The sequence below is a fragment of the Aptenodytes forsteri genome, unplaced genomic scaffold (genome assembly GCF_000699145.1).
Source record: "Aptenodytes forsteri isolate BGI_AS27 unplaced genomic scaffold, ASM69914v1 Scaffold19, whole genome shotgun sequence".
Classification (NCBI taxonomy): Eukaryota; Metazoa; Chordata; class Aves; order Sphenisciformes; family Spheniscidae; genus Aptenodytes; species Aptenodytes forsteri.
In genome coordinates this window covers 33,999-52,224 of record NW_008795327.1, presented here as the reverse complement: position 1 = coordinate 52,224, position 18,226 = coordinate 33,999, and the positions used below count along the sequence as shown (strand labels likewise).

The 18,226-nt window shown below is 53.1% G+C and overlaps 1 protein-coding gene across 1 annotated transcript; it reads left to right on the top strand.

Moving 5' to 3' along the window:
* The first annotated feature begins 1,069 nt into the window (after positions 1 to 1,069).
* Positions 1,070 to 9,391, top strand: ZMAT2 (zinc finger matrin-type 2). Its single transcript, XM_009280068.1, has 6 exons — positions 1,070 to 1,090; positions 2,613 to 2,706; positions 3,207 to 3,330; positions 4,500 to 4,573; positions 6,876 to 7,021; positions 8,533 to 9,391. Exons 1-6 carry the CDS (start codon positions 1,070 to 1,072, stop codon positions 8,674 to 8,676), a joined length of 603 nt encoding a protein of 200 aa, XP_009278343.1. The 3' UTR covers positions 8,677 to 9,391.
* Positions 9,392 to 18,226: the final 8,835 nt, after the last annotated feature.

Here is an 18,226-nt window from a genome sequence, read left to right as displayed (position 1 = left end):
GCGGTGTGAGGAGATCCGAACCCGCCCCAGCCCCCGGGGTGGGGGTGCCCACCCGCCTTCAGCCCCCCGGGGGGGACCAGCCCATCGCAGGGGCTGCCTGGGGCTGGGTGGTGAGGGGTGGAGGCAGGTCCCTCCTTCCATGCCCCCTCTTGTCCTGCCCCGTTGCTTCTTGGCTCCTCTGGGAAGGGGTTGCCTGTTTCCTGGCTGGCTCTCACACTGTCCTGCTGAAGTTGCTGCTTGCTGCTATCTGCCCTGCATGGAGAAACCGCCCTTTCCGTGACTGTGATTCTGGAGCCTCCGATGGCTCCCATGTAGCTTTATTTTATTGGCGTTGCTCAGTGTGTGTAACGTGGCAGTGAGGTCTTTCTGCCTTTATGGATCCTGCAGGATTTGGTGTTGGGAATGCCGAGATCAGATGAGTGAGGTGGATGCCATTGGCTTAACATGACTGGAGAGCCAGACCGGTTTAAACACCCCCCGTAATACCCTAGACAGCTGTCAGCACCGCAGGGGCTGTGCTTTTCTGCTTTCTTGGCCGATCTTTCCTTCACTCGAAGCCACTGGCTGAGAAGTGAGCAGTGCTGAGAGAGGTCAGGGAGCAGGAGGTCTGCCCGGGAGTGAGTTGGGGCCTGTGTTTTATTCCCAGCTGCTGGCAGTTGCGTTCGTGTTGGATCGAGCCAGACTTGAGACTCCTGTAGTATTTTACAGGCTTTGACGCTGATACTGGGCAGATCATTCGGTGTCCACCTCCAGAGGGAAGAGGAGGCTATGGGGCACTTCTGATTTTTAATTGTTGTTACTTATTTGGGAAATACTCTCTGTCACCCAAAGCAGTTCCTAGAAGAAGATTTTAGGGCTTGCAGCCACCCTTGCCTCCACCAGACCAGTTAAGAAAAGTTCCTTCGGATGGTGTCTAGCCAAGTTCTTGTTACGCATTTGGGTTTAATTTCTTTCCCCGTGCCTGGATGAGGAAGATTGGTAAAAAAGCTGCAAAAGACTCTTTCCCGTTCATTGCAACAGCAGAGTGAAGCAGCAAGTAAATTGCCTCCTCCCTGGGCTCCCACCAGCTATGATTTGTGATGATGTGCTGGTATGCAGGAGAGTCTAGATTCTGGAAAATAACCCCAAACGTTAATTTACACTCCATGATATTTTCTTTTCTTTTGCTCAGGGTGGTTAATAAAACCTGTTATGACATGCTTAAAGTGCTTAAGAAGCTCTGGGAATAAATGAGAATTTTTCTACACCTCCCTAAGGCATTTTCATTCCTATCAGTAGTTGTTTGTTCCATTTGAAGGATCGCCAGAGGAGAAAACGTTAAATGACTGTGCTGCTGCTATAGCTTCAAATGGGACTTATTTCCTTTGGGTTGTGATTGGATTCTTGATTTGGCTGAACAGAGAAGGTGGTGGGGTGTGGAGGGGTCCTTCTTTCCCAGAGGTGTTTTAAAATACATCCGTCCTTTTTTTAATATGAAACGGAGAGCCTCTCACTGCTGTGCCGAGTGAAATGCAGCTTTCTAACCAAACGAGAGTTATCTTCTCAAGAAAGTAAGTAAGTGTCGGAGCTATAAGCCGTGACCGACACAAGGTGCAGGGGCCTCAACTGCAGATGGGGCAGACACTGGGAAGAGGCTGTGCTGGTCTGGTGAGAGTAGACGTGAATGGAAGAGGGATTCTTGTCCAGTCACTTCTGCCCTCAGCGTTGGTGACGAGGTAAAAATCTCCCCTGAAAAGAACAGTCTTTGTATTCTTCAGTGCCAGCTTCGCCTGAATTCAGCTTCTCTTCCTGCAGCTTACCCTGTCGCTGCCAGTGTAGAGTGCTCTGGGGAGCTGCCGAAGGGCCAGTCTGCCTCAGAGATGTTTCTTCCCTTCCCTGCGTCTCTGCAGCGTGAAGCTGCAGGAGCAGGACAGCTTACCGCGCGTTTCGTACAGGTGCTTCCCTGGTATCTCCACGCCGTGCCTTGACAGATGGGGTTTCAGAGCTTTTTCTGGTTTGCTTGTACGCGTGTCTCACTTGAAAAACCCGTACTGGTTCCTGTGATTCCATAGCAAACTCAGCGCTTTGATACCCGTAATGCACAGACACTGCTGATCTCTTTGAGAGCAGGTATACACAGCCTTCTGTACTCCTGCATTTTAATCAAACTCTCTATAGCTCGTGTTGTGTTTCACGGCTTCCTCATCTGATATTTGCGACGTGGGTTTAGCTGACTTCTGGAAGAAGTACGTGTAACCTGCTAATGACTGTGCTGTGTTTGTCAGGTGGCACTTCTGAGGTCTTAGATCAACGGGTTTAAATCCCGTTCGTGTCTGTTTTTCAGAGCGAAAGCCTGGGTGATCATCTCAGGAGCTATTAAGATAAACTTACTACTTTTCTCAGTGCTTTGAAATCCTTCTAGAAGAAGGAGATATAGGCATGCTGAGTGTTATTCTGTTAAGCTACGTCCTTAATTCCTAGATATGAAAACAGAGGACATGGGGATATAGCGTAGTGCCCCTAATTTACTGCTGTGGCCTCAGAGGCCAAGTGATTCCACCTCTTTCCTCAGTCTCCCCTCAGAGCTAGTCAGACTGTATAATAAATGTTAATACACTTTGTTTCCTTCTCAGACTAAGAACTTGGACTTCCGCCGAAAGTGGGACAAAGATGAGTATGAGAAACTTGCAGAGAAGCGGCTCACAGAAGAGAGAGAAAAGAAAGATGGTGCGTAGTGTACTGACTCCAGGCAAGCTTTGCTCATTTGGCAGTGAGTCACCCAAACCCTTTGAGTTTGAGAGGGAGAGAAGTGAAATCCCAGAGGGAAATAGCAGCCATTCAAGGCTGTCTTGCTCTGATCCTTTTTCCTGTGCTTGCCACTGAATATATTTTTTTGACAAAAGTAATTACTGAGAACCTTTGCCTCTGTCTGCCTGTTCTTTGGGGAGGGAGAGGAACAATCAGCCCCTGGAAACAAGAAGATCTCAGAGTATGACCCAGTCAGAGCTGGAGATACCTCACAGATCTACCTGGTTCTGATAGGAACCGGGAAATAGTGAGGAGGAAATTATCCTTTACTCATTTAAAAAAAAAAAAGTGCAATTTCTGCATGAACCTGGTAGTTCCCAGGTTCCCGGTAGCCCCTCTTCATCAAGGCCAACATGAACTCCAGTGCGTTGAGCTTGACCTTTTCTGATAAACACTTTGGTTTTTTGCTTATGTTTTAGGCAAACCAGCTCAGCCTGTCAAAAGGGAACTTCTGCGGCACCGAGACTACAAAGTGGACCTGGAATCGAAGCTGGGGAAAACCATCGTCATTACCAAAACTACCCCTCAGTCAGAGATGGGAGGGTAGGTCGTGGTCTTTTTGTTGGAGTCTCAGAGTTGTGCTGGTGAGAGCCGGGGGGCTGTGATACAGCAGTGAGCCCTTACCGTGCACCAGGTGGCGGTTTCCTCCTGTGTTTTGAGCCTGGTGTGATGGTGCTGCAATGTGTTACACCTAAACCGGGTCTTCTGGGGTAAGGTATGGAAGAGCTGCAGCAGGCCGAGCCCCTTCGGAGAGTATTACTTGATATCAGCATTGCTTTGCCCACCTGTAGAAACAACTGAGGCAGATCTCTGCTGCCCGCTTGGGTTTTGTTAGCCAGGAGGTCTGCTTGCAGTGAGACCCTGTCTGCTGTTGATTTGAGTTTCTGATTTTGATACCTGTGCACTAGGAACGGGAGAAACATCCAGATACCTGTCCTTAGGAACGGTGTTTGGCCACTGTTTGTGTGGATCGTGTTCGGCCAAAGGCTGAAAGGATTCTTAGCTCACCCTAAGCCGTCAAGAGCTTGAAAAGAATGCGTTGAGTTTGTGCCATCTCAAGAGTAAGCCTGTTAGTGTTTCACTGTCGTAGCCTAATAGCCAGCAGTGCCAGGGAGATGCGCAGCCCTGAACAGCATCCAGGGATGGAAGAGCAGGCCCTGGCTGGGTTTTTGCAACAGCTCCCAAGATGGGCAGAAAGCACTGCTGTATAAATCGGGGAGTTGCTCCTGTGAGGTGATAGGGATGGGAGGACTTACCTTGCAGCCAGGTGAGAGCCTTCAGCAGGCCGCAGTCTGGAAACCTGGGCTGCGTGGCCGGCCCTGCCTTGGAGGAGGGCAGCCGAGCCCTGCGGTGTCGCAGAGTCCATCCCCCCCTGTTGGTTGTGACTGGAGGGGGAAGATGCCGTGACTGACATAGTTACGGATCAGCTCATGTCTTGGTTGCTGTCGTCTGTCAGAGTGGTGTCGGCATCAGGACTGGTACCTCCAGTGCTAACCCGGGCGGCTCTGTCAATCTGGGGTGTGCCTTTTGCACGTTTCTTTTCACTGGGGCTTTCTGTAACGGAAGTAGCTTCCCTCTCGCCCTGGAGAAAGGAGCCGTATCCCAAGTGACATGCAGATTTCACGTTTTAGATTATCTCAAATAGTTGTTCTGTGAGATGAGGCTTGACTCATGCTTTGGCGTTAATGGTTTCTCTCTCTCCCTCCTGCCAGGTATTACTGTAACGTGTGCGACTGCGTGGTGAAAGACTCCATTAACTTCTTGGATCACATCAATGGCAAAAAACGTAAGGATAATTTTTCTGCCTTGTTGGAGGGTTGGTTGAGTTGGGGGGCTGCTGCAACGCTCTGGGCTGTTCCCTTCGCGCATCACCAGTGTCTGAGGGCTGAACACTTATACCTGGATCAAAGCGTGCTTTGGAGATCGGGATGTAGGCAGTGTTTGCTCACGAGAGCTGTGGAGGTGTTGCCTTTATCTCCTGGCACCTTCCAGGGTGCTGGACCATTTTCATGGAATAAGCCGAGAAGAAATAGTGATTGGTTTACTCTGGTTAGGTGAACGTATTTTCCCACTCAGAGTGTCTGCGCTGTGAGAAGCCCAGGGCCAACAAATCCTGATGTCTCCTCTGAAAATCTGGAGAGAGGCTTTTTTACAGCACCGAAACTTTAAAGAAATTCTTAGATAAGTAAAAGGTATGGGACCGGCCCATTTTTGGATGGGAAGCTGCTCTTTGTAGAAGTTGAGTATGAAGCTCAAAACTAGCTGGTCCCTGAGCTCCAGAGTATGGGTCAGAGTTTCCGAGGATGGGGGCTGTGGTTTGCTGAGGATGAGCGGAGACAGGCGTGGGGCAGGATGACCCCGGAGCTGGGTCCAGCAGTGTGGTGGTGTTATTGTCCTGTACCTACCTCTGGTTCTTCCCTCCATTGCTGTAACGATGCAGTTAACTTAGGCCAAGATAAAGACAAGAGAAAAGAATGCCCAGTTTATCAGTCTGTTTCCTTACTGTGTTTAACTTGAAAAAGAGGACTGTACCCTCGTTGAACTGACTCTCATTTCACGACTGTGGGCATTGCTTCTCCTTGACATGTTCAGAGAGCGGGGAAAGTGGAGAAAGTAAAGGAGCAGCAGGATGCACTGACACACTCTTGCCACGTTGTTCCACTCCTGAGGGTGATTTTGGCTCCTGTGGAAGTCAACAAATGCTCTCTTTACAAAAAGGCAGTGACGTATGCGATCCAGACCTGCACGCTTGGCTGCTTGAACCTTTGAGAAATGGGGGGATCAGAAGAGGGCCTGAGGGCCAGTTTTCTGTAGCTAGGGAAAGAAATCCCAATGTGTTAAAGCCCTGTGCTTTTATGTGAATGGGAGGAGGACCCTGAAGTGCTTTGTTTGACATGTTGGGAGATTAGCAGTAAGTCCATGAGAGAATCTGGAATCAAAAATCCTGGCATGAGTTTGTGCAGGGGCCTGAGATGAGGGGTTGAGCTGGGGTTGGGAAGTGGCTGATGCATAGCTCTTCGGTACGACATGATTTACAGAGTAGGTTTGGGAGCTTTTGATCCGGTCCATAAATCTGGCTGAAACCTGCTTGTTCTTGGCAGCCCTCTTACTAGTTCCTGGTGTGTAGTTTGAGCTTCCAAGTGCTGCTGCATCCCTGGGACAAACCTGTGCACGGCTGCTGGAGCCAAGAGGCTGTTTGGATCCACCAGGCAATGCGGGCTGGAGACATTGCCGGGGGTGGCCCCTTCAACCTAGGCTTACTCATGAGCAGAAATTTGGGAATCTGCTCTAAGCAGGCACTGAATCAGAGGCCTGGCTTAATATTTCCCGTCTCTGCTTTAGTTAGAAATGTCCTCTGCAAACAGGATCTCCTACTGAGAGCCACTGATACCTTGTTTGGCTTCTCCCACAGCTGAGAGATGCCAGCTTGCCAGTTTTATTCTGGTCCCTTTTTCAACATTCCAACCTTTTTTTTTTCCACTGGTCCAAGATTAAATTTCCTGAAGCGTCAGAACACCAAGCTGATGGGGAGCATCCTAATAGGGAACCGTAAAAGAATAGGCTGCGTCCTCCTTCTTGTTACAAGTAATGTACGGATCATTGTAGTCACTGCCTGGTTTAGGTTATGGTGTCCCCCTAAAGCCCATCCCCTCTGACGTAAGAAATCCCAATCTGCGTAGGAATACGGGACCAGATGAGGACAGAAAGTGCGTGCCTCTCTGGGGGAGGAGGCACGGCTGCGTCACGCTCCCCAGGCTGGCTCTGCGTTACCTGGGCGGTGGTACAGTGCCATCCGCGGCTCTGCCGCTCGGGAACACGGGGGACAATGCTGCTCCCTGCGCTCTGAGTGCTGGGTGGCCTGCGAGTCAGTGCGGTTAGGTCAGGTTGGAGCACCGAGCCTTGAGGGCGTATGGCCTTGTGCGTGAGTGTAGTCTGGCCCTGGAAGCTGCTTTGAGGGGACGGATGACAGGCAGGAAGAGGCTGCTGTGCTGAGATATTTAAACTGGGGTCAGGGACGGGGACTATGTGCAGACCGTCAAAGGCTACGAGTATTGCTGAACACGGTTGATTCCTCTCCTGTTTTCTAGATCAGAGAAATCTGGGCATGTCCATGCGGGTGGAGCGCTCCACTCTGGACCAGGTGAAGAAACGCTTTGAGGTGAACAAGAAGAAGATGGAGGAGAAGCAGAAGGACTATGACTTTGAGGAGAGGATGAAGGAACTCCGCGAGGAGGTGAGTCTGGGTAGCGACTGACAAAGCAAAGCTCCCCAGACACATGTTTTGTGAGGAAATCAACCCTGGTTCCTAATCTTATTCCACAGAAGCCTTGTTCTTGGTAGCATGGGCTTCTCGTCTGCTGCTACGAGTGGGTTTTGTTGTTGTTTGCTTTTTAAAAAGTTTTCTGCTGCTGTCCCTGGAAACCCATTTCCCCTCTTTCTGTGTGAGGGTAACTCTTGATGCTTCAGGTTTCCACTGAGAGCAGCACAAGCCTGGTAATGTACCCGTTTTTTGTCTCCCATTAGTTGTGTTTGAACTTATGTGCTCTGATAAGCAGATCTGTGTCTTTGTCCCTTACCTTCCATAGTTCTTAGGATTGCTGGGATCCTTCTCCACGTGGCACGTTGCTTCTGTGTGGCCTCACCGCGTGTGGAAGGGCTTTGTGAGTGGTGTGCTGTGGTGTGAGATGTGCGTGGAGGCAGTGAAAGACAGCATATTCCTCTCGAACCTGGACTTAGGTGTCGGCTCCCTGACATGAAGATCAAGTCTATCTGAAAACCTGACAAAGTTCTGACAGTTGAGGAGCTTCTATGGGTGCTTCTCCTCCATCAGCAGTCACATAACAACCAAACGTTAAAAATCGCTGCCCGTTTGAGTCTCCCTGCCCAAGCCCTGAGCTTTGCTTCACCGCAGGGGTGCTCTTTTGGGGTGCACACGGAGCAGCCCTGCGCTCAGCTCTCGAGCAGGCTTTGATGCCGCTGAGCCTGATCTGTTTGGGGGAGGTACGAGACAGGTGCCCCAGCAGTGCAGGGGGTGCTGTGTGTTGAAAAGCTACTGCCAGTCAATGTATGGCAACAAAGAAATCAGCAGCAGCTTTTGGTGTAGCTTTCTCCAGGGCACGGCTGTCTTCAGTAGCTGCGGCGCAGCGGGTGGGGATGGGAATGGCAGGAGCAGCTGCTAAGTTGGGAGCCGAAGCCATGCTTTACATCGCCCGGTACAAGCCTGGCGCTGTTCCAGGGCCTGTGATCCTTGCAGAGCAAAACACTTTGATTAGAGCAGCACAAACTCTTTGATGCCAAAACCACCCAAAGCCGCTCAGAGCTTCAGCTTCTGTTCCAGTGAGCAGCTGTCACTCTGCCAGGCTGAAAGCCAACAGGCAGCAACTGAACAGGGCATCCTACGAGGGAAACGCCTCCTGCTTTAAAACCAGCTCCTTCGTGCCTCAGCGTTGATTCCAGACAAAACTTTTGACGTTTGTTTGGAAGAGAGAGTTTTGTAACGCTTCTTGCTGGCTACGTCCTCTGTGTGACTCTGCTCTTGGGGTGGTAGGTGGGGTGGTCTGGAGGCAGTGGGAAACCTCCTCCTGGGAGACTGCAGTCCAGGATTTCTGCTGGCTATTTTATTTCCTCAGACACGACTTGGGTGCTGTTGGTAGGACTTGGGTTAACTGTGCAGTGCCTCATGTCTCAAAAGCGTACTCGGCTCAGGAGGTTCAAATTATTTTGCTGTTCTGTCCCTTGCTGCAGGAGGAGAAGGCCAAAGCCTACAAGAAGGAGAAGCAGAGAGAGAAGAAAAGGCGGGCGGAGGAAGATTTGACATTTGAAGAGGATGACGAAATGGCAGCTGTGATGGGTTTCTCTGGTTTCGGCTCAACCAAAAAGAATCACTGAGCAGCTCTGGACTCTCCTCTTTCTTGAAACAGATTGTTTTTACCCAGGGGACTCTGGATAACTCTTAAAAGACTTGATTGAGGACTTGTATGTAAATCTCCCAGTAGAAATTGGCTGGAGGAGTCGAAAAGCGATTCCATGCTCTACCTGTGCTGCAGAACAAGCTCCGCCTGTCATTAGCTTCCCATCTCCTTCTGTGTCCTAGATCTGGCTGCTCATCACTGCTCTATGGCCTTGTGTGTGCAGGGAAGTGTTCTGCTGGGTACGTTTTTGTGTCAATAAAGTGCAACAGTTCTGTACAGATGGCCTGGTTCGGGATTAATCTAGTTGTCAACCAGGCATCGTTGTTCTGGGCCCTAGTTGTTCTCGTTGTCGACCGGGCTGTGTGTTTGAGACGCAGGGAGCGATTCAGTTTCTTTTTGGATCATGTAACTGAAGGAAACGTGCCGCAGCGAGCGGTGTTGAGCGGTGCAACCTGCATCTTCGTGGCTTGTGCTGAGCAGAGCTGGTGGCTGCATGGAGTCTGGGTTGCCGAAACTTTCCTGTGTGTTTTATCTGCAAGGGATACTTCCCTGCTTTTCTTTGTGTTTCGTCCCATAACTTTGATATCTTTAAGGCAGGGGAGAAATTCCTCCCCACGACTGATCTAGGATAGAGCGAATGAAAGAAAGGTGTGTGCAATTTGCCAGAAATAAATGGATCGTTTTAATGGGTCCTTTGGTGGGAGTTTGATTCCTTCTTTGTTTTGAGAGCTTCTGCCTCCCACCGAGAAGAGCTGCTGGTATCTCCCAGGCTGCGCAGAGCTGGCGGTGGCCGCCTGGGGACCCTGGCGGAGGCAGAGGCAAGGCTTGTGCCCCCCTCTCTCGCGGCTCAGCTGCCAGCTGCCCTGTGCAGGCGGTTGCTGTCATTCTTGGCTTTTTAAAGTAATGCTGGAGGTGGGTGAGGAGGGAACATATCTTTAAGGCAGGGGAGAAATTCCTCCCCACGACTGATCTAGGATAGAGCGAATGAAAGAAAGGTGTGTGCAATTTGCCAGAAATAAATGGTAATGGGTAATGGGTCCTTTGGTGGGAGTTTGATTCCTTCTTTGTTTTGAGAGCTTCTACCGAGAAGATCGCGGCTCAGCTGCCAGCTGCCCTGTGCAGGCGGTTGCTGTCATTCTTGGCTTTTTAAAGTAATTCTGGAGATGAGTGAGGAGGGAACATGGAACATGGGAGGGGAAGGGGAAGGGGAATGGGAAGGGAAGGGGAAGGGAGGACAGGACTGGGGACCTGCATTTCCATCAGGCAATCCAAGCGCAGACTGGGCTGTGTTCAAGATTTTACCAGCCTCAGTATATTAGGGGCCATTTTTTCCCTGTCTGCTGGCTATCAGTGTCTTTTGACCTCTGCCCTCCCCTAAATTCACTTCATTTCTGCTTTTATTTACTTCAGTCAAACCTTAGGTGACTCATTTCCGTCTACAGTTAGGATTTCTATTTTGCGTGGCTGGGTTTTCGTAGCTCTGTCTCGCTCTCCTCTCTCTTTATATGTATATTGATGAGATCCTTGCTCTCGCCCTTCTCTGTACTCGTATGAAATTTCCGACCCGAGGAAGGCTGCAGTGTGTTTAGCCTGCTCTTTCTAATACAGCTAGAACAAATCCTGTAATGCTTCACTGCTGTTTTAATTCCTTAATCTTAGACTGCTGACAGCTTCATTGCCTCAGGTCTTTCCGCTTCAATTCAGATTATAATCCCCATTGAAGATGCTATTGAAATGATATATAGCCAGTCAGATACAACTGTCCTTGGAGGTTTGACCCTTTTAACTTGGCAATCCTTTGACTTCGGCAAACGCTCTCTGAGCACGCGAGCTGGAAAGGCGACTTTCATTCCAGCCACGTACCTGGCGCTGTTCAGACTGCAGCACATGGCTCCGGCTGAATGGGAGAGAGGAGATGCTTGTGCCTTTGTGCCCTCCGGGGTGCAAAAGGGATGCTGCCGTGGTTTCATACGCATTAAAAGTTTAGGACGTTTCAGAGAAGATTTAGCAGCAGCCATTTTATCCCAGCTGCCAGCTCTGCAGACAACCAGACCCTCACTGCAGCCTGAGTTTGGTTTGCGCTGCTGGGGAAGGGGCAGGGGCTGCCCTGCACCCTCCCTCTTTCCCAGGTTGTGACCTTGGAGCCAGTGGCTGCTGCCTGTGTTCCCCCACGGAGCATCCCGCTGTTCTTGTCCGTCCCGGCGCACCCAAGGGACGAGGTGTGAAATGGGCAGCCCCTGACAAACCTTCCCGGGGAGATGGCCGGGGTTGTGCAGCCTCCTGCCGCTGGGCTGGAGCCTGCCCAGGCCTGACCCAGCCTGTCCGAGCGCCTCAGCCTGCTGCCCTCCATCCTGGGAGGTGGGGAGGAAATCCCTCCGCGGTACAGCCGGGTGGGACGGGACTTTCGTTAATGAGATTCCTCTTTGGTAAAAAGCCTGTGATACTTTCGTTAATTTCCTTCCTCTTTGGTAAAAAGCCTGTGATACCCAAACTCCATCCCGAGGCCGCGTCCTCGGGCTGAAGCCCCAGCCTCTCTGCGCTGCTGCCGCCTGGTCCCCGCTGGGGCTCTGCGTCCCCGGGCTGAAGCCCCAGCCTCTCTGCGCTGCTGCCGCCTGGTCCCAGCGCTGGGGCTGCTCTCGCCGGGGGAGCGCGGCTCTTTGTCTCGGCGGCTTGCTGGGAGCAGTGGTGTGTGCCGCAGCAGATACAAGCTCTTGCTGGATTCCCAGCAGCGGGAGCTGCCTCTAGCCAAGGATGAAAAGCTGGTTTCATGGGAGGAAATAATATTTAGAGAAGAGACAGATAACGTTCCCTACACCCGCCGCCTTAACCCTTTGCTCCCACCGCTGCTTAGTGCTGCTGTGGGGTGTTAACCCTTTGCTCACTGCCCCCGGTGCGGGAGCAGTGGTTCTCCGTGACTCTTCATTAGCACTCTCCATCTCCATGCTGAGTTGTAAGGCTGCTGGTGCTGGATGCGCCCGTGTGGGTCAGGGCTTGGGGTTTTAATTGGAGAGAGAGAGGCCCCAGCTCTGCAGCTCTCCTTCCTGCTTCCCCCCACCAGCAAACAGGGCCGGGGTGCTCTGTGCCTGCTGATTCCCACTTGGCTCCTGCCGGAGCCGCGGCCCCTTTTGGTGCAGCTCTTCCATGGGTTAAAACTGGGAGCTGGTGGAGTAAGGAGGGACGTTTCTCATGGTTCCCACATCCAGGCTGGTGTATTCTGCCTGGTCTCACCGTGAAAGTGTTTTGAGGTGCCTGGAGCCAGCTTGGTGCTTGTTCTCAGTGCCTGGGCAGAGGGTGCAAGGCTCTGCCCTGGCCACAGAGCAGTTCCTCGTGGCGTGTGGCTCGGAGGACGTGGGGGGGAGGATCTCCCGGTTCAGCGGACCTACCTGCACCCCCTCCAACCCAGCCAGGCTGGGGACCGTGGTCAGCCTGAGCCGGACTACTATGGCTCCACCCCATTAAATATTGACGGCACTGTTGGAGAAGCACTGGGGTGTCACAGCAGACCCCAGAGAAAACACAAATCTATTCTTGCCCCCACCACTTCTCTCCCAGCCATCTTCTTCCCTGTCCTCATCCTGGGAGGGAGGACTGAGGCCTCGTGGAGGGGCTGAGCACCAACGCTCACGGTGTGAAGCTGCTTTTCCTTCTTCCTTCCTTCAGAGGGAACTGGGAGGCTGTTGTGCACCCCCTCAACCCTGCCCTCCCCTGCTGTCCCACCTTCCCGTCACTCTCTTCGGGTCCTGCTCGGGACTAGAGCAGCAGCAGCCAAATCCAGCCGAGGATTCCCACCATCCCAGTAAAATGACTGGCATCAGGGACCTGGAGTGATCCTGGAGAAGAAGGGGTCCCAGCCTGGCCTCATGCATTACTCTGCCTTGGCCAGCTGAATCATTACCTGCTTCAGTGACTTTATTAGCAAAAAGACTCAGCTTTTTAGTGATTTACACCAGTTTTACATCCTGCCCTCCCGAAAGAGAGGTTTAAGAGCTTGGCAGGAGCTCCAGTCCTCCCACTGCTCAGGCCATAAGCTACTGCTGCCCCAGTTAGGCTGCCGTTCGCCATCATTAAGCTAAACAACGTCCATGGGCGATATTCCTGGAAAGCCCCCCTCCTGCTTCTCTTTGACCCAGTACGGCGGTGCCAGGAGGATGTACCACCAAACCCCTGCTCTGCTGGGGACGGGCTGCGAGTGCTGCGAGGCTCACGGGTCTCCCACGCCCCGTCAGCCGACCTTCTGCTGCGGCACCATCCCACACAACCCTGGAGCCAGTATTTCTGCCCCCCCCGCCCCCAGCTCTGTGGACACCCTGTTTACTAAGTGTCACCCCAATCAGTCAACCCTTGGCCCAGCCTGTAACCTGTCCTGCTTTCCTCAGCGGGTGGGACAAGGTGTCCCCGGGGGAGAGCCCGACCTGTGCAAGGGCAAAGGTCCAACCCCTGGTTGGAGCTGGTGTTTCTGCAGAAGGGAGCGGGAAGGGATGGGAGGCTGGGGTAGGGGAAGGTAGATGCTTTGGGGGGGGTTGTCCCTGGGCTGGGACGTGTTTGCTTCCCATCTGGAGCTTGGATGGGAAGCTCGGACACCCATTTTCCAAAAAGGTCCACACAGGGAGCAGAGGACACCTACAGAGAAGTGGTGCTTGGCCTGGACACCTCGGCAGGTTGGGCCACTCTCCACACACTCAATACTCAGGGCTGAGCTAGGTCAAGCCACAAATGGGGCCAAGAGGGGAGTAAGGGTGCCCTTGAGTGCTCCAAACTGCGGGGGAAGGAGACAGCCCCAGTGGCTCCCCCCATCCCTGTCAGATCTGCTGCCGCAGCCAGGTTGGGCTGGAGGGCTGCTGGCAGGATGAATGGTTTCTGCTGGGCTCGGTGGTGGGACTCCCGAGCAAAGGGGAGGTATTTCTTTGTTGTGAGCGAAGTAAAAAACCATCATCAGCCAGAGAACAAACAGCTCCGGGCTGGAGAAGGATCAGAGAGAGGGGGAGATGGGGAGGGTGATGGGGAGGAGCTGGGGGAGCATGGGGACAGGGCGTTCGCAGGAGGTTTTTCGGGGACTTGTGATCTCAGAGCAAATTTCTGCTGTTGGCTGTGCACCAGTGGCACCATTTCACCGACTCACGCGTGCCTCCCGGTCGCCAGCTTCGCAGCGCTGAGCGCCTGGGGGGGGGTCAGGGCCACTCTGCGGAGGGCTGCGGGAATATGGGCCCTGCTCGGAGAGCGTGTGATCTGCCAGGCAGCTGGGGAGCCCCGTGAGCACTGCCATGCCTTTGTTCCTCCTTCTTTCTTTTCCACCTTCAGATTTTTTTTTTCCCCTCTGCTTCCAGCCTGCTGCATATGCAGCACTCCCCCCCCCTTTTCCACCCACAGTTCCTGTCTTGATTTTCCTTCCCTTCTACAAATATGTGTTCCTTAGGCTCCTTCTCCTCCCTGCCCAGCTTCCCCCATCAGTGTTGCCTCCCCAAACTTGTTCTTTTTTTTTTCCTCCCTTGCCCCCTCTCCCTGTTTTCCCACAGGCTCTCCTCATCCCTTCCCCTGCCCGCTCCTCTCCCCTTCCCTCCAGACGCTCGGGCTCCTGTTCGCTCACTCTCCGTCTCCCCTTCTCTGACAGTTTGGGGGAAATCTGTCTGTGTCAACGCACAAATTCCATTATTTATTGGCTGAGCGGAGCGAGGTCCTACACTCATCTGTAATTGTCTGCAGATCAAAGCGCCTGCTGATGGCAGCTTTGCCTTCTCGCAGCAGAACACCACCCCCAGCTTCATGCTCCCCATCCTCCCGGGGGAGTCGGGTGCATGCGTGTCGACACCCTCGATGACTGATCTCCCAGACAGAAAGGAAAGAAGTAGGGCTGGTGGGGGAGAAAAGGGAGACCTGGAGGATCTGCAAAGCTCCCAGGAGCAGATGGGGATGTTGGAGGGTGTCTCAGGGGGCCACACAGCCCTCGGCAGAGGCTATGGGAGGGTGGGATGGTAGAGGTGGTCCCTATCCTGGGAACGAGAACAGAGGGATGAAGTGAAGGGGGGACGGGGAAGCAGGGAACATCACCATATCTATCCAGGACTGGAGGAATTGGAATTTCTTCTCCAGCGATGCATCCCCAGAGATCCAGGATGGCTCCATAGAAGCAGATGGCTAAAAACCAGAAAAGGGGCCAAAGGACAACGTGCCTTTTTCTATCTTTCCCTCCTGAAACCACCAACCTAGCCCAGGGATGTGGGACTTCAAAGTGAAATGCAGGCACCCATTTGTTGTTTGGGTGTTGATGCAAGGAGATGTGTGTGGGAAGAGGACAAGGAAACATCCACCCCCACTCCCACCCCTTGGCCTCCTCGTTGGGGTCCCAACTCTAAAATTTCCAGCTGCTATTTAGCACATTGCCAGAGGAGAGGAGAGGAGAGGAGAGGAGAGATTTCAGAATCTAAGCACACAGGATCATGGAGTCCTGCCAAGGGAAGCTCTTAGGGTTATGTCTGGGCTATGTTAGGGTTATAGGCCCTTCCCTGGAGACCTTTGGGAGCTGACAAGATGCTTCCTTGTGGCTACAGTACCTTCTTGTCATAGGAAAGAGCAGGTCGAATTTCTTGTAGGATCGCCCACATGGAGGGGAGAGCTGCAGCGGTTTCTCTGCTGGAGGAGGTGAGGTCAACTGGAACCCCTCTCACCAGGGCCAGTTTTCCCGGTTCACCAAAATACACTGGGGAAATTGGGCTTGATGAACCCACATCTTCTGTTCCACATGGATCTGCAGACACCAAGAGACATAGACACCATCAACAGTTCTGATAGCTCGATCCCCTCTCGCTGTCCAGTGCATGAAGCTGTCTGGCTTAAGCCATGGGTCTGCATGCCTTTAACTGTCAAGTTGTCCCCAGCTTTTCCTCCTTGTAACACCTCCCTGGTCCTGCCATCAAACCTCCTCCGGCTTCTTTTTGCAGAGTTCAGGCTTCTCCCTGTAAGATATTTTTCCAAGCCTTAAATCAGTTTTTTAATCTTCTTTCAAAACTTCAGACGCAGGCACTGTGCACAGTATTCCAAGATCAGTCACACTGGTGCCTGACAGAGAAGAGCTGTTACCTCCTCTCTCCCAAAGCCTCTGCTTCTTCCCCCATGCAAGAATCACACCATTGCCCACCCTTACTTTCCTGCTCACTGACCTTGCTTCCTTCTCAGTCCTTCCCAGGAGAGAGGAGACATTCCCACAGGACATTTTAGGGGAGGCCTCTAAGAAGGTGCCCAGAGCAGTACAAGTCCCAGCTCTCAGGATAATGGGGACTCAGCCCTTCTGATTTGGGTCTGAGGTCTCTTACTTCAAGAGGAACAAGACACCAGCCATGAAAGCAGCTCCCTTCGCAGGCTTGGGCTTGCAAGAAAATCCTGCCCTGCCCGCCCCTGCCGAAGCAGGAGCGGAGATGTTGGCTTCCTGATCTGCCAGTGAAGTCTGTGTCCTACAGGGAGCCAGAACTGGCTCACCAGAAGCTGCGGAGGACTGGCCCCCCACGTCCTGAAAATGGTCAAAAGTAGATAATGGCTGCGGAGGGTCCACGCAGAGCTGGGTCTGTGTCTCAACCTCCATCTATCCCAGCAGGAGGGGTTGGGGGATGTGTTGCTATGTGTCGCTGGCCAAGAGAATCCAGTTTACTCTACCAGTAGTGGCCCCTGAGTTGGCCACCTCAGCTACATCTTCTTCTCACCTACAAATCACCTGGAACTTCAGGAAAACTTTACTGACACATCCTGGGTCTAAACCTGCCTGGTGCAAACGGTCTACCTGCACCGCTGCCAAGGCATATGAGGGTGCTGAGCAACTCAAGCACCTTGCAGGACAGAGCCCATGGACTAGGACTTCCAGTGGGAATGGAGTTCCAGCGTCCTTCATTGCTCCACCTCTGGGCAAGGTGTCTGCGAAAAGAAATGGCTCCTTGACAAACAACAAGACCTGCGCTCCCTTGAAACCAAGGCTCTCAGGGCACCCTCGCCTTGGTGACCACTTCACCTCTGCTCAGGGTGGGTTGCTACAGATTGGGGCTTTCCGAATCACACAATAGTTTTGATCAGCCGGGACCTCTGGAGGTCCCTGGTGCATCCTTGCTCAGAGCAGGACTGGTAGATAAGGTTGCTCAGGAGGATCTCCAAGGATGGCAATTCCTGCCCCAGTCTGGTCCTTGTGCCAGTATTTTACCACCCTCACAGTGAAGATCTTTTCCCTAATACCTAATGAGAATTTCCCTTCTCCAGCTCGTGCCCATAGCTTCTCATCCCATTCCTGTGCGCCTCTGAAAAGAGACTGGGCATGTTTCATGTTTTGCATTCCAGCACCCAAGGGCAGGCAGAGTGCCCCACCAGTCCTGATAAACACACCGAGATGGCCGCCATCCCCTTCAGGGCACTGGTTTTTCCTCCCGAGGGAAGGCAGGGAGCCAAAGCTTCGGAGGGGAAGGAGCACTGATCAGGGCATCCTGCTGCACAGAGCTTTGCGGCTTCAAAGACCGAGCCCCCAGCGCCTGACCCTGCACAACCAGCTCGGGAGTGACTTACCAGCCACGAGACCAGGGCTGCTCTCATCTTCAGTCAGGAGACACCCCCCCTTCCCACCACGGTTTCCCCTCTTGGGCACAGCAAACTATAACTGCTCTCGCTTCGAGCAAGAAGGGAGCAGCGAACCCGCATGCATGGCTGGGCAGACGGGCGCCTTGGGGAGCTGGGGGAAGGGATGTGTGGTCTGGCAGGGACAGCTTTTCTTGCAGACCCTTCTGCTGCCCCAGAGCTCAGCGGGCAGGAAAACGGACTGATGGTGGTGGCTGGGCAAGGTTTGGTGCCTGTAGGCAGCTGGGTGACAGTCCCCCAACCCTTTGCTCTCTGTGTGGCTTTTCCAAGGCGGCTCAACCTGCGGCATCTCCTGCTACATCCCACCCTGATCTCTCCGGCTGGCCTTGCCAAGGCACATCAGTGCTGACCTGCGGCAACCAGCCACCCGCCTGCCTATGCCAAGACATCTCAGACACCCCCCCTTCTTCTACCTTCCAGCGTCTTCCAAAAACAAGCTTCTAGCTGCGTCCTGATTCCTTACCCTGAGAGAACAAGGCTGGCAGCTGAACACTCCCCTGCATCACAAGAGGGGACTTAAAATCTATAGGACGTGAAGTGGGGTGTCAGCTGGGGTGCCAGACTGTCCCCACGCCATCTCCCCCATCCTGCTGTTCACCCTCCTCTGCTATGCCCCCCAAACAAGGCTCTTTTTTGGACCCCCCATCCCACTGCAGCACCCCCAGCCACCCCCAGCCTGTGCCATTTCTTTCAGGAAAGGGATCCTCGGAACAAGCCTGTGCCCCCTCTCAAGCCCCCCACTTTTGACCTTGGTCCCCTGAAATCCTGGGGGCTGGGGCGGCGGGCAGGAAGGGACCCCAAGGTTTGGGGAGGTGAGGAAAAGGAATAGGATGGGACTATCCCGTGACCCCTCTTAGGGGAGGGAAGCAAAGGGGGGGATGGACGGATCCCCCCCAAGGAAGCGGCGATGGAGAGCTGCGGGG